The sequence below is a fragment of the Schistocerca gregaria genome, chromosome 11 (genome assembly GCF_023897955.1).
Source record: "Schistocerca gregaria isolate iqSchGreg1 chromosome 11, iqSchGreg1.2, whole genome shotgun sequence".
In the NCBI taxonomy this organism is placed as follows: Eukaryota; Metazoa; Arthropoda; class Insecta; order Orthoptera; family Acrididae; genus Schistocerca; species Schistocerca gregaria.
In genome coordinates, this window is record NC_064930.1 from 147,145,321 (window position 1) to 147,159,268 (window position 13,948).

The window sequence follows — 13,948 nt, forward strand, 5'->3', positions numbered from 1 at the left end:
GCGATAAAGACTGACTGGTATATCAATTATCCATCAGATTACTGTCGATTTCCGACAATATTTTCAGTAAATAATAATTAATCCAAACCCTCAGCTGCCGACAGTTGTTGTTGATATACCTCTATGGGGACAGCTGAAACTGTGTGCCCCGACCGGGACTCGAACGTGAGATCTCCTGCTTGCACGGCAGACGCTGTATCCATCTGAGCCACCGAAGAGAGACGAATAGCGCGACTGCAGGGACTCATCCCTTGCAGTCCTCCCGTGATACCCACATTCCCAACATGTCCAGAGTCTACATACGTAATGTACCTAATTGCTGTCCACAGCTGAGGGTTTGGATTAATTACCATTTGTTCTAGATAAGCTGCACGGTCATCAATGGTATCTGTTCTTTCGGGAACAGATACTATCTTCATACAAAATATTTTCAATAGTTTTATTAGTAATACGTTAGCTTGGCGTTAGCAAAAGTAGGAAAAAGACAAGGTACGATGCTTGATTTCTGTGTGCAGTATTGAATTTGATAGCTTATCTTACAGTTTATAGTTAAGAATGAGTGGTAGGAAAGTGTACTCGGGCAGAAATATTACGAAAAAGTAGTATCGAACGCAGCTCCAAAACACTGGATCATCAAAGGGTCCAATGAAGGGATATTAGGCCGAGAGCAGTTCGGAAGGACTCTGTGCTTCAACTAAGAACTTTAAGACAGTGGCCAGGATTCCGATGTGAATTACGGATTCAGCTATAGGATTAGAAATTTTCTTCCAGTTTCCTCTATTAGTTCTCAACAAGTGACACGTAAAACGTGCAAGGCAGACATCTCGTTGTTGCTACGAAGTCCTCGAGGCTTACGCTTCGCAATAATTATCGCTTGTCCAAACAGCCCAGGTGTTCCACCAAGTAGCACGTTTATACGGAACGCATATGAAATCAGTTGTCGAATCGCTGTAGCAATGCGCCTGTTGAATTGCAACGACTGCTACACTACTGGCCATTAAAATTGCTACCACACCACGAAGATGAAGTGCCACATACGTGAAATTTAACCGACAGGAAGAAGATGCTGTGATGTGCAAATGACTGGCTTTTCGGAGCATTCACACAAGGTTGGCGCCGGTGGAGACACCTACAACGTGCTGACATGAGGAAACTTTCCAACCGATTTCTCATACACAAACAGCAGTTTATCGGTGTTGCCTGGTGAAACGTTGTTCTGATGCCTCGTGTAAGGAGGAGAAATGCGTACCATCACGTTTCCGACTTTGATACAGGTCGGATTGTAGCCTATCGCGATGGCGGTTTATCGCATCGCGACATTGCTGCTCGCGTTGGTCGAGATCCGATGACTGTTAGCAGAACATGGATTCGGTGGGTTCAGGAGAGTAATACGGAACGCCGTGTTGGATCCCAACGGCCTCGTATCACTAGCAGTCGAGATGACAGGCATCTTATCCGCACGGCTGTAACGGATCTTGCAGCCACGTCTCGATCCCTGAGTCAGCAGATGGGGACGTTTGCAAGACGACAACCATCTGCACGAACAGTTCGACGACGTTTGCAGCAGCATGGGCTATCAGCTCGGAGACCGTTGCTGCGGTTACCCTTGACGCTGCATCACAGACAGGAGCGCCTGTGATGGTGTACTCGACGACGAACCTGGGTGCACGAATGGCAAAACGTAAATTTTTCGGATGAATCCAGGTTCTGTTTACAGCATCACGATGGTCGCATACGTGTTTGGCGACATCGCGGTGGACGCACATTGGAAGCTTGTATTCGTCATCGCCATACTGGCGTATCACCCGGGGTGATGGTGTGGGGTGCCATCGGTTACACGTCTCTGTCACCTCTTGTTCGCATTGACGACACTTTGAACAGTGGACGTTACATTCCAGGTGTGTTACGACCCGTGGGTCTACGCTTCATTGGATCCCTGTGAAACCCTACATTTCAGCAGGATAATGCACGACAGCATGTTTCCGGTGCTGTACGGGCCTTTCTGGATACAGAAAATATTCGAATGCTGCCCTGGCCAGCACATTCTCCAGATCTCTCACTAATTGAAAAGGTCTAGTCAATGGTGGCCGAGCAACTGGCTCGTCACAATACGCCACTCACTACCCTTGATAATCTGTGGTATCGTGTTGAAGCTGCACGGGCAGCTGTACCTGTACACGCCATCCGAGCTCTGTTTGACTCAACGCCCAGGCGTATCGAGGCCGTCATTACGGTCAGAGGTGGTTGTTCTGGACATTGATTTCTCAGGATGTATGCACCTAAGTTCTGTGAAAATGTAATCACATGTCAGTTCTAGTATAATACATTTATCCAATGAATACCCGTCTATCATCTGCTTTTCTTCTTGGTGTAGCGATTTTAATGGCCAGTAGTGTACTTTGTGTTCGAAGATTATGAATTACCTTGAAGAGAACTGTCTCACAGTCAACATGGATTTAAAAAAAATCGTACTTGTGAAAGACAACTAGCTCTATCACTACTGACAAGGGATTTCAAACTGTGTTCGTATTTCTGGATTTCCGCAATCCTTTTGACACTATACCATATAAGCGGCTAGTATAGAAATTGCGTGCTTATGGAATATCGTCTCTGTTATGTGACTGGAGTCGTGACTTCCTGTCGGAGAGGTCACAGTTCATAGTAATTGACGGAATGTGATGGAGCTCAACAGAAGTGATTTTTGGCGTTCTCCAAGGTAGTACTATAGGCTCTTTGCTGTTCCTTATCTATATAAACGATTTCGGAGACAATCTGAGCAGCCGTCTTTGGTTGTTTGCAGCTGATCAGAAGACCAAAAGATTTACAAAAGATATCTGTATGATGCGAAAATTGGCAATTGACCCTAAAAAACGAAAAGTGTGAGATCATCCACATGAGTACTGAAAGGAATACATTAAAAATGGTTCAAATGGCTCTGAGCACTATGGGACTCAACTTCTGAGGTCATCAGTCCCCTAGAACGTAGACCTACTTAAAGCTAACTAACCTAAGGACAGCACACACATCCATGCCCGAGGCTGGATTTGAACCTGCGGCTCCAGGCTGTTGCGCCTAGAACCGCACTGTCACTCTGGCCGGCGGAATCTGTTAAACTTCAGTTACACGATAAATCAGTCTAATCTAACGGCTGTAAATTCAACTAAATATTTAGGAACTACAAATGCGAATAAGTTAAATAGGAAGGAACACCCAGAAAATGTTGTGGGGAAACCAAACCAAAGACTGCGTTTTATTGGCAGGACACTTAGAAAATGTATCAGATCTCCTAAGGAGACTGCCTACACTACACTTGTCCGTCGTCTTTCAGAATACTGCTGCACGGTGTCGGATCCTTACCTGACAGGACTGACGGAGTACATGGAAAAAGTTCAAAGAAGGGCAGCACGATATTTATCATCGTGAAATAAGGGAGAGAGAGTAACTGAAATGATAGAGGATTTGGGATGGACATCATTAAAACGAAGGCGTTTTTCGTTGCGTGGGGAATTTTGTCACGAAATTCCAGTCACCAACTTTCTCCTCCGAATGCGAAGATATTTTGTTGACGCCAACCTACATAGGAAGAAACCATCACCATAAGGGAAATCAGAGCGCACACGGAAAGGTATACGTTTTTGTTCTTCCCGCGCGCTATACGAGATTGGAATAATACAGAATTGTGAAGCTGGTTCGACGAACACTCTGCATGGTACTTAGGTGTAATTTACGGAGTATCCATGTAGATGTAGATAACAATTACGTTCGTACAGAAACTCTTGCAGGGCGAGTTTGCCAGCACTGGTAAGGTTTTCTAGTGTAGATTCCCACTGCTAACCTCTGTAATGAACAATTACGGATGACCGTGTATTTCGGTAAGATTCGGGTTACACACCCCATCGGTGACAAGGTCATTAGACATGGAGGAAGACTGGGCGGCACTTCTGTGTTTCACCACGTACGCCGCTATCTTCCTTTTTTTAACATGGTGCAGTTTCGGCAGCTCGAAACTCATCATCAGGGATACGAACCTGGCAGGCGGCGCGGACTCCTCGCCGTCCAGGTCGCAGGTGAGGCGGCGAATGCGCTCCACCAGAGACTCCTCGGAGGCGCCGTGGCTGGATCCGTGCGCCCGCCGGCTGGGGTGTACGCCGCGCGACCCGGGCTCGTACCTGAAGATGAACCGCAACACACGTTCGAAACGTCACAGGAAACTTTCCAATTTTGCAGAGGACATCTATTCGCCATTACCAATATGAATCAGCGTCGAGTATGTGTTTGAATGACGACAATGAAAACTGCGCCGGACCAGGGCTCGAACCCCGACATCCCGCTTTACACGAGCGGTGGCGGTCACCTCAACCCCTCCGGCTACCCTTGCACGAATCACGGCCGGACCCAGACTGCCGTAAGGCGTCGTCTGTGCGCCACACCCTGTAGTTCTACGTTGCGTACATTCCCGTACAGGAAGGTCACATTTATTGAGAGTCGAAAGTCTGGTATTGGCGAATAAATACGAAATAGCTGCAAAAAGGTGGGAATTCAAGGAGATGGGATCTGGATAAAATGACTAAACCAGAGGTTGTACAGAGTTTCAGGGAGAGCATAAGGGAACGATTGACAGGAATGGGGGGAAAGAAATACAGTAGAAGAAGAATGGGTAGCTCTGAGGGATGATGTAGTGAAGGCAGCAGAGGATCAAATAGGTAAAAATATGAGGGCTAGAAGAAATCCTTGGATACCAGAAGAAATATTGAATTTAATTGATGAAAGGAGAAATTATGAAAACGTGGTAAATGAAGCAGGCGAAAAGGAATAAAATGTCCAATAAAAGTGATCGACAGGAAGGGCATGATGGCTAAGCAAGGATGGCTAGAGGACAGATGTAAGGATGTAAAGGTACTAGGCGTAAGATAGATAATGCCTGCAGGAAAGTTAATGAGACCTTTGGAGAAAAGAGAACTACCTGTATGAATATCAAGAGCTCAGATGGAAAATTAGTCCTAAGTACAGAACGGAAAGTGGAAAGGTGAAAGGAGTATATAGAGGATCTATACATGGGTGATTTACTTGAAGGCAATATTATGAAAATGGAATAGGACGCAGATAAAGATGAAATGGATACTGCTTGAAGAATTTGACAGAGCACGGAAAGAGCAAAGTCGAAACAAGGCCCCAAGAGTAGACAACATTCCATTAGAACAACTCGTAGCCTAGAGAGAGGCTGCCATGACCAAACTCTACCATCTGGTGAGCAAGATGTATGAGACAGGCGAAATACCTTCAGACTTCAAGAAGAATATAATAATGCCAGTCACAAATAAAGCAGGTGTTCAGAGGTGTGAATATAGCGAACTACCAGTTTAATAAGTCATGCTTGAAAAACACTTCTTTACAAACGGATGGAAAAGTGATAGAAGCCAACGTCGGAGAAGATGAGTTTGGGTTCTCCAGAAATTTTGGAACACACGAGGCAATGCTCACCGTATGACTTATCTTAAAAGATAGGATAAGGAAAGGCACACCTATGTTTCTAGCATTTGTAGACTTAGAGAAAGCTTTCGACAATGTTGACTGGAATACTCTCTTTCAAATTGTGAAGGTGACAGGGGTCAAATACAGGGAGAGAAAGGCTATTTACAATTTGTGCAGAAACAAGATGCCAATAATAAGAGTGGATGGGCACGAAAGGGAAGCAGTGGTTGAGAAAGGAGTGAGACAGGGTTGTGGCCTATCACCGATGTTACTCAATATGTATACTGAGCAAGCAGTAAAGGAAACAAAGGAAAAATGTGGAGTAAGAATTAAAAGCCATGGAGAAGGAATAAACATTTTGAGGTTTGCCAACGACGTTGTAATTCTGCAGAGAGAGCAAAGGGCCTCGGAGAGCAGCTGAATGGAATGGAGAGTGTCTTGAAAGGAGAATATAGATGTGTACGGAAGGCTTTTTCTGAAAGTATTTCTATGGAGTGTAGTCATGTATGCATGTGAAACATGGACTATAATCAGTGTAGACAAGAAGAGAACTGAAGCTTTCAAAATGTGGTGCTACAGAAGAATGCTGAAGATTAGGTGGGTAGATCACATAACTAATGAGGAGGTACTGAATAGAATTGGGGAGAAAAGGAATTTGTGGCACAACTTGAGTAGAAGAAGGGATCGGTTGATAGGACACATTCTGAGGCATCAAGGGATTGCAAATTTAGTATTGGAGCGCAGCGTCGAGGGTAAAAATCGTAGAGGGAGACCAAGAGATGAATACAGTAAGCAGATTCAGAAGGATGTAGGTTGCAGTAAGTACAGGGAGACAAAGAAGCTTGCACAGGATAGAGTAGCATGGAGAGCTGCATCAAACCAGTCTCAGGACTGAAGACCACAGCGAGAACAACAACAACAACAACAACAATTTTACACCCCGTGAGCGCAGAAGATTGTAAGAGTCTCACGAACATGACGACGTTTAAAAGTAGACATCGCATGTCGAGGTTTACTTCCCAAATTTATTGTAAAATTAGAGTGCTTAATGTCAACCTTCCTCGTAATTTTGTACCTTAAGGAATTTTCGGGTTCCAAAGTTGGTAACTACTCTGAGATGTCGAAAGTCATAGGATAGCGATATGTACATACACAGATGGCGTAGTATCGCATATACAAGGTATAAATGGACAGTGGTTCATGGGCATACCTATTGCTTGTGGACATGTGATTCACATATAAAAGTTTTGTGATTATGGCCGCATGATGGGAATTTTGAACGCGGAATGGTAAATGGAACTAGAGACTTGGGAACGGAACCAGTAATTGTGGGATAAAAATCCAATGGAATTAAGGCAAACTGTCCGACATTTTCATTCGACTTTGCAATACTTCCACAAAACACGACAGAATCAGTTACTCAAATAAAATAGGATTGGACTCACAATGGCAGCTGAAAAGGCAGAATTCGAAAAAAGAGTTAAAAAATTGCAGCAAAATCCAAAGAAGCAAATAAGCAAATAGAGCAACTTTGTAAATTTAAAAATCTCGGAGAAACTATGCAGCAGAAGGGACTAGAAAAATTAACAGTGTGTATGTGTTAACTCAATGGAAAGAGCAGCCAGTTTGAGCAAAAAATATCGACCACATGAAATGCTATCTAGAATGTCTAAATTGAAACAATGTACCACATGGCAAGGCCAGAGTGTTTACATGTATGTGAATGTTTAACTGTGAACTATAAGCTGAGCAAACAAAGGTAGTAGGAAGACGCATTACTGCAAAAAACATGATGTAATACGCATTACAGACAGCCAGAAAATATCTGTAGTTATGACGAAGATTAATCTTCTTTCGATGGTGCCGTTGAATGAATGCTAAATGTAACAATTATTACTTTTTTATCACTTTAGACAAAAAGCTTCTCAGGATGTCTGCGACCAAATTGGCACTGAACGGTAAAATATTTGTGTTGATCGGTAAAATAATTTTACTTATCATCTCATGATGAGTTTCGGGAGCACCCTATTATCAGTTCTGTTAAAAACAATGCAGAGTATTTCGTTACATCCTACGACACTCTGTAACAACCTAAGTGCCAACATATTTTTATATTTATTTATATACTTTTGACTGTGCCATGTAACATTGCTTTTAAACACTTTGGCTGAAATTTTTATACTCATCTATTTCGACATGTGTCACTTCTTATGTTGAGATTCCAGCAGCTATGGTATTTTGGAGCTATGGTCTTTTTAGTAAAGCATGTTTTGTTTGGTAAGAACTTCCTTGACTTATAATGGGGGCGATCACAAGAATCAGTACGCCAATCAGGCAAAATGGACGCCAGTACTGAGGCAATCTCACCACCGACACCCCAGTTTGAGGATCCCGTTTGGTGACACACCGTGACCTGTTGCGTGAAGATGTCCAGAACTGCCTGTGGCACAACAATCGGGAATCGTCGACATCGAGGCCCATCTTTAAGGGACTTAAGGGGTGATAATCGCCTGGGAAGGGGTCAGGACTACAGAGCGGGTGCCCAAGCGTATACCAGTTTAGTTGTCAGTAATGGAAGAGGCTGGCCTCCCGGATCAAGTGGTGCCTCAGGTCGAATCGTGAACGGCGCCGAACTTGGCGCACCATTCCACAACGGTGCTTTCTGACAGACGTCCTATGCCATACACTTTCTTCAGTCTTTGGTGGATGTCTACAAGTATCTGTACTTCGGCAGCTGGGACAGCAATAACAGCAGGCTGGGCCTGCTTAGACGCATTCGGTAATTAAGTCGCTGTAGTTCATGTTTCCGCGCTTACCGCACGCACACTGGAAAGACAAGAATGCCGCACTGATCCCTTCACACATGTCGGTGCTTATATACACGCAATGGAGTCGCGCTACGTTGCATTACGTTGCAGCAACACCCTGAATCGCAAACTCTTTGACCGTCCCTTATAAATAAAAGGAGCGGCGTTCAATAACTAATGTGACACTTTGTTTTTCCTGGCCAATTTCGGTCGAAAAAATGCGAAATTTGTTGTGAGACATCGAGGAATGTTTCCACTTCAGCCCTACAGTTTTATGAAGTTCTGATAGCTAGCGGTGCTCTACGGAGCCTCCAAAATGGCATCCGCAACAGAGACGCACCCAATCAGAGACCTGTCAATGAGTTTCTTTTGGCGGAAAAGCAGAGCATCGCAGATATTCATAGGCCCTAGAGGAATGTTCATAGAGAACTGGCAGTGAACAAAAGCGCAGTGAGTCGTCGGGCTAGGTGTCCGTCTTCATTGGAACAAGGTGACGTAGACCCGTCCGTCTACACAGCTGTGACTCGTCCGAGGTGATCGACGCATCACAATGGAACGCCTCGCAGCACAACTCGACCTCTCTGTTGGAAGTGCTGACACGCTCGTCCACCAATTGCGGTACCCACAGGTACGTGCGCCCATCGACTTGCCACCAAACAGAACACCACAAGAGCAAAGAAGGAGCATCTGGGCAGACTTGTTCGGGTGTAATATGAACCTGTGCAAATGAGAGGAGCTCACAAAACTTGATCTGACTGTTCTTCCTCATCCACCCAACAACGCAGACCACGTACCTTCTGGCTTCCATCTGTTCAGCCCAAAGGAGGAGACACTCTGTGAGAAGCAGTACGTGGATAATGGGGAGGTTACTGATGGAGCAGGATGTTGGCTCTGACGTCATCCAGTAGAGTAGTGCCGTATGGTTATACAGGCTCTCCCAGTAAGGTGGTGTAAGGCCATCGCAATGAGCAGAGGTTACGTTGAAAAATAGGGTTTTGTAGATGGTGTATTGGAATCCTGACTGAAACCAACCTGGTTTCCTAAAAAAAATATGCTGGAATACGTACTGAACCCCCTCTTATAGAAATGTCTTTCCCACTTAATAATTATGCCCAATGTTAGTGGCGTTACTATCACTAACACCACTTACTGGCATAATTGTTCACCTCATACAGTGCTGATTTGCGTACGTCAGTTGGGCATTGATTGTATTAGACAATGGAGCAGGAAGACAGCCTGTACTTATTTTGATAGACCTGATAATCGGATTTTTCCCGAAATGCATCACGAGATGATAAGTAACATCATTTTGGAGACCAAGATAAGTGTGAACCATTTACATATTCCTGTATTTCTGGAAAAAGAAGTGGAGCACAGAATGGATAACAGAAATAAGAAAAGGACTAGAAAGAACATCTACAAATACGAAGTAACAGAGAAAAACTTTTTTACGAATCAAATAGTCAATTTACAAGGCTTTTGGGACAGGTGAACTGAGAAATCGAGAACAATATGGACGGAAGGAAGGGAAAAAGCGGAATGGTGAGAAGTTGAAGGAATACTGGAAAAACATGAAGAATAAAACAATGGGTGACGTATACCCGAGCAGACAACATGGACAGAAGTAAGGGAAAAACAGGATGATACAGTATGAAGTAATACTGTAAAAACATGAAGATTAAAAAAAATAGTGGGTGAGGTATACCTGAGCACACAACATGGAGATAAGGAAGGGAAATAAAAGTGAATGGTGAGAGGGTGAAGAAGCAGTGCAGAAACACTGAGAGTAAGCCGAGGAGCACCTGAGCAGGCTCCTCCTGAGCGCGTTCCTCTCGATGGTCCTGCGTATGCTGGCCGTGCTGCTGATGCTCGCCTCGTCGTCGTCATCCGTCTCGCTCTGGACGCAGCACAGTTCGCCCTCCGACCTGGAAGAGGAGAACAACGTCCAACTGTTGATGATGATGCCTGCTCTGTGACGCACTGAACTGCGCGCTCGTCAGCGCCCGTGCAAAGTCCCTGTCTTCACACAGACCAGTGTGGCCACTTTCACGAATCGTGACTATGAAATGATGAGGGCAACACAAACACCCAGTCCCCGGGAACAGAAAATCCCCAGCCCGGCCAGGACTCGAACCTGGGACCCCATGATCCAGAGCCAGCAACTCTACCGCTCCAGAATGAAATTTTCACTCTGCAGCGGAGTGTGCGCTGATTTCGAAACTTACTGGCAGATTAAAACTGTGTGCCGGACCGACACTCGAACTCGGGACCACTCGTGGGCAAGTGCTCTACCATCTGAGCTACCCGAGCACGACTCACAACCCGTCCTCACAATTTTACTTCCGCCAGTACCTCGTCTCAGTTGGTAGAGCACTTGCCCGCGAGAGGCGAAGGTCCCGAGTTCGAGTCTCGGCCCCGCACACAGTTTTAATTTGCCAGGAAGTTTCAACTCTACCCTGTGTTGAGCTGACTTTATGGGCAGTACCAAAAGCCAATAAAAGAACCTTCAACGTCGCAGCGACAATCCGATACTAGGTCCTCAAATTTTTTAGGATCTCACTTTAACTGTGGTTCACAACAGCATTGAATTTAATATTTTTCGGAAAAACACGTTTTCCGACAATATTATACCTGCAGACTCGGCCCATCCATACGCCCATAAGATGGCCTTTTTTCATTCTAATATTCATCGAGTTACAGCTATCCCTCTTGCACCAGATGCGGTAGAAAATGAACTGTTCACACTATAAATAATGGCTATAGGCCTCAGTTGGTAAGACAGATCTATAACAAGAAAATAAATAAAAATAATATTACGTCTTCCACCCGAGGGGATGCGTTAGATGACAAACAGGTGGCAACGATATCTATCCCTTACATAAGCAACATAAGTTACAAATTGGGGCGTTTACTCGCAAGGGAACCTCCCCATCGCACCCCCCCTCAGATTTAGTTACAAGTTGGTACAGTGGATAGGCCTTGAAAAACTGAACACAAATCAATCGAGGAAACAGGAAGAAGTTGTATGCAACTATGAAAAAATAAGCGAAAATTACAAACTGAGTAGTCCATGCGCAAGATATGCAACATCAAGAACAATGTGCGCTCAGGAGCGCCGTGGTCCCGTGGTTAGCGTCAGCAGCCGCCGAACGAGAGGTCCTTGGTTCAAGGCCTCCCTCGAGCGAAAAGTTTACTTTCTTTATTTTTGCAAAGTTATGATCTGTCCGTTCGTTCACTGACGTCTCTGTCCACTGTAATAAGTTTAGTGTCTGTGTTTTGCGACCGCACCGCAAAACCGCGCGATTAGTAGACGAAAGGACGTGCCTCTCCAATGGGAACCGAAAACATTTGATCGCAAGGTCATAGGTCAACCGATTCCTGCACAGGAAAACACGCCTGATATATTCTATACGACACTGGTGACAGCATGTGCGTCACGTGACAGGAATATGTTTTAGACCCACCTACCTTGTACACTTGGCGAATGGGTAAAAAGATTCTTCTACCTTGCCCGATTTAGGTTTTCTTGTGGATGTCATAATCACTCCTAAAAAAAGTGATGAAAACATAGGAGATGGCCCCTAAAATTACAACAAATGAATGCAACAGTTTCACAGTCGCAGAGTTGTTTTCAAATTTTTCCGTGTGTAGACCGTCAAATCCTGCATATGTCCAAGGAAATCTGAACATGTCCTGCAATTTTGGAGAGCGAAGTTGGTTATGTGTGAGTGTCTGAACTTTGAAAATTGCCTGAAAATAAGAAATTAAACCTTCCTCCCGAGGGAAGACTTGAACCAAGGACCTCTGGTTCCGCAACTGCTCACGCTAACCACGGCGCTCCTGAGCTCACACCCTCCTTGATGTTGCCTATCTTGCACATGGACTACTCAGTCTGTATATTCTGCTTATTTTTTTCATAGTTCCACACAACTTCTTCCTGTTTTCTCGATCGATCTGCGTTCAGTTTTTCAAGGCCTATCCACTGTGCCAACTTATAACCAAGTCCAAGGGGGGGGGGGGGGGTGAGATGGGGAGGTTCCCTTGTCAGAGTCCATAATTTCAGAGTCGCCTATTCTACTAATAACAGGAATTTAATCCACTCCTTGCAGAGTAAGAGCGATAACCTTTCCCAATCAGGAGTACGTAAAATAACGTGCGGGGATTGTCCAAAATGTTACATCGGGCAAACGGGACGAGCTCTGGGTCTCAGGTAGAAAGAGCAGATTCCTACTAGAAGCGCTGACGGTACTAAGGGCTCTACACCTTGTGCAAACGGCTCGTGCGCCGAGCACTCCAGTTAATATCGAGCTACTTCATGCCGAGGCTAAGGGCTTGAAACTGGACGTTTTCGAGGAAATGCAGATTTTTAAGCATCTGCAACATGTTACAGACAATATCCTCAATGACCAACTCCTACTAAGAAATTATTTTTTTTTGAAGTTTTCGGGCCTTTACTTTGTTCTTCATACCTGCAAATCTGATGATCTGGGGATTACAACATGCGCGCGCTGATTGGCGAGTGCGGTCGGTCAAGCTGTTCATCTTCTTTCTTTTTATCCTCATTTTCCTTTTACGATGAAGGTGATTTTAGCCCGTTGAACACCTCACGTTTTATCCCTCTGCCCCCCCCCCCCCCCCCCAGGCTAACTATTGCCTATAGGTATAGTTTTTAAGAGTTCCTCCTGTTGTCATAGGTTCTTGTTGTTGTGGTCTTCAGTCCTGAGACTGGTTTGATACAGCTCTCCATGCTACTCTATCCTCTGCAAGCTTCTTCATCTCCCACTACCTACTGCAGCCTACATCCTTCTGAATCTGCTTGGTGTATTCATCTCTTGGTCTCCCTCTAAGATTTTTATCCTCCACTCTTCTCTTGATGCCTCAGAACGTGTCCTACCAACCGATCCCTTCTTCTGGGGAAGTTGTACCACAAATTTCTCTCCAACTCTATTCAATACCTCCGCATTCGTTATGTTATCTATCCATCTAATCTTCAGCATTCTTCTGTAGCACCACATTTAGAAAGCATCTATTCTCTTCTTGTCCAAACTATTTTTCTTACATGTTTCACTTCCATACATGGCTATACTTCATACAAATACTTTCAGAAACGACTTCCTGACACTTAAATCTATACACGATGTTAACAAATTGCTCTTCTTGAGAAACACTTTTCTTGCCATAGCCAGTCTACATTTTATATCCTCTCTACTTCGACCATCACCAGTTATTTTGCTCCCCAAATAGCAAAACTCCTTTACTACTTTAAGTGTCTCATTTCCTAATATAATTCCCTCAGCATCACCCGATTTAATTTGACTACATTCCATTATCCTCGTTTTGCTTTTGTTGATGTTCATCTTATATCCTCGCTTCAAGACACTATCCATTCCGTTCAACTTCTCTTCCAAGTCCTTTGTTGTCTCTGACAGTATTATAATGCAAACCTCAAAGTTTTTATTTCTTCTCTATGGATTTTAATACCTACTCCGAATTTTTCTTTTGTTTCCTTCACTGTTTGCTCAGCATACAGATTGAATAAAATCGGGGAAAGGGTACAACCCTGTCTCACTCCTTTCCCAACCACTGCTTCCCTTTCATGCCCCTCGACTCTAATAACTGCCATCTGGTTTCTGTACAAATTGTAAATAGCCTTTCGCTCCCTGTATTTT

The 13,948-nt window shown here is 44.4% G+C and overlaps 1 protein-coding gene across 1 annotated transcript in view; it reads right to left on the reverse strand.

Moving 5' to 3' along the window:
• LOC126295073 (AF4/FMR2 family member lilli-like) overlaps positions 1-13,948 on the reverse strand; it is a 404,574-nt gene that overhangs the window by 27,038 nt on the left and 363,588 nt on the right. Inside the window, exons 8-9 of the mRNA XM_049987318.1 lie at positions 10,082-10,204; positions 4,029-4,169 (exon numbers count right to left, since the gene is read on the reverse strand). Of these exons, the coding sequence (XP_049843275.1) occupies positions 4,029-4,169; positions 10,082-10,204 (264 nt within the window). The remainder of the gene's footprint in view (positions 1-4,028; positions 4,170-10,081; positions 10,205-13,948) is intronic.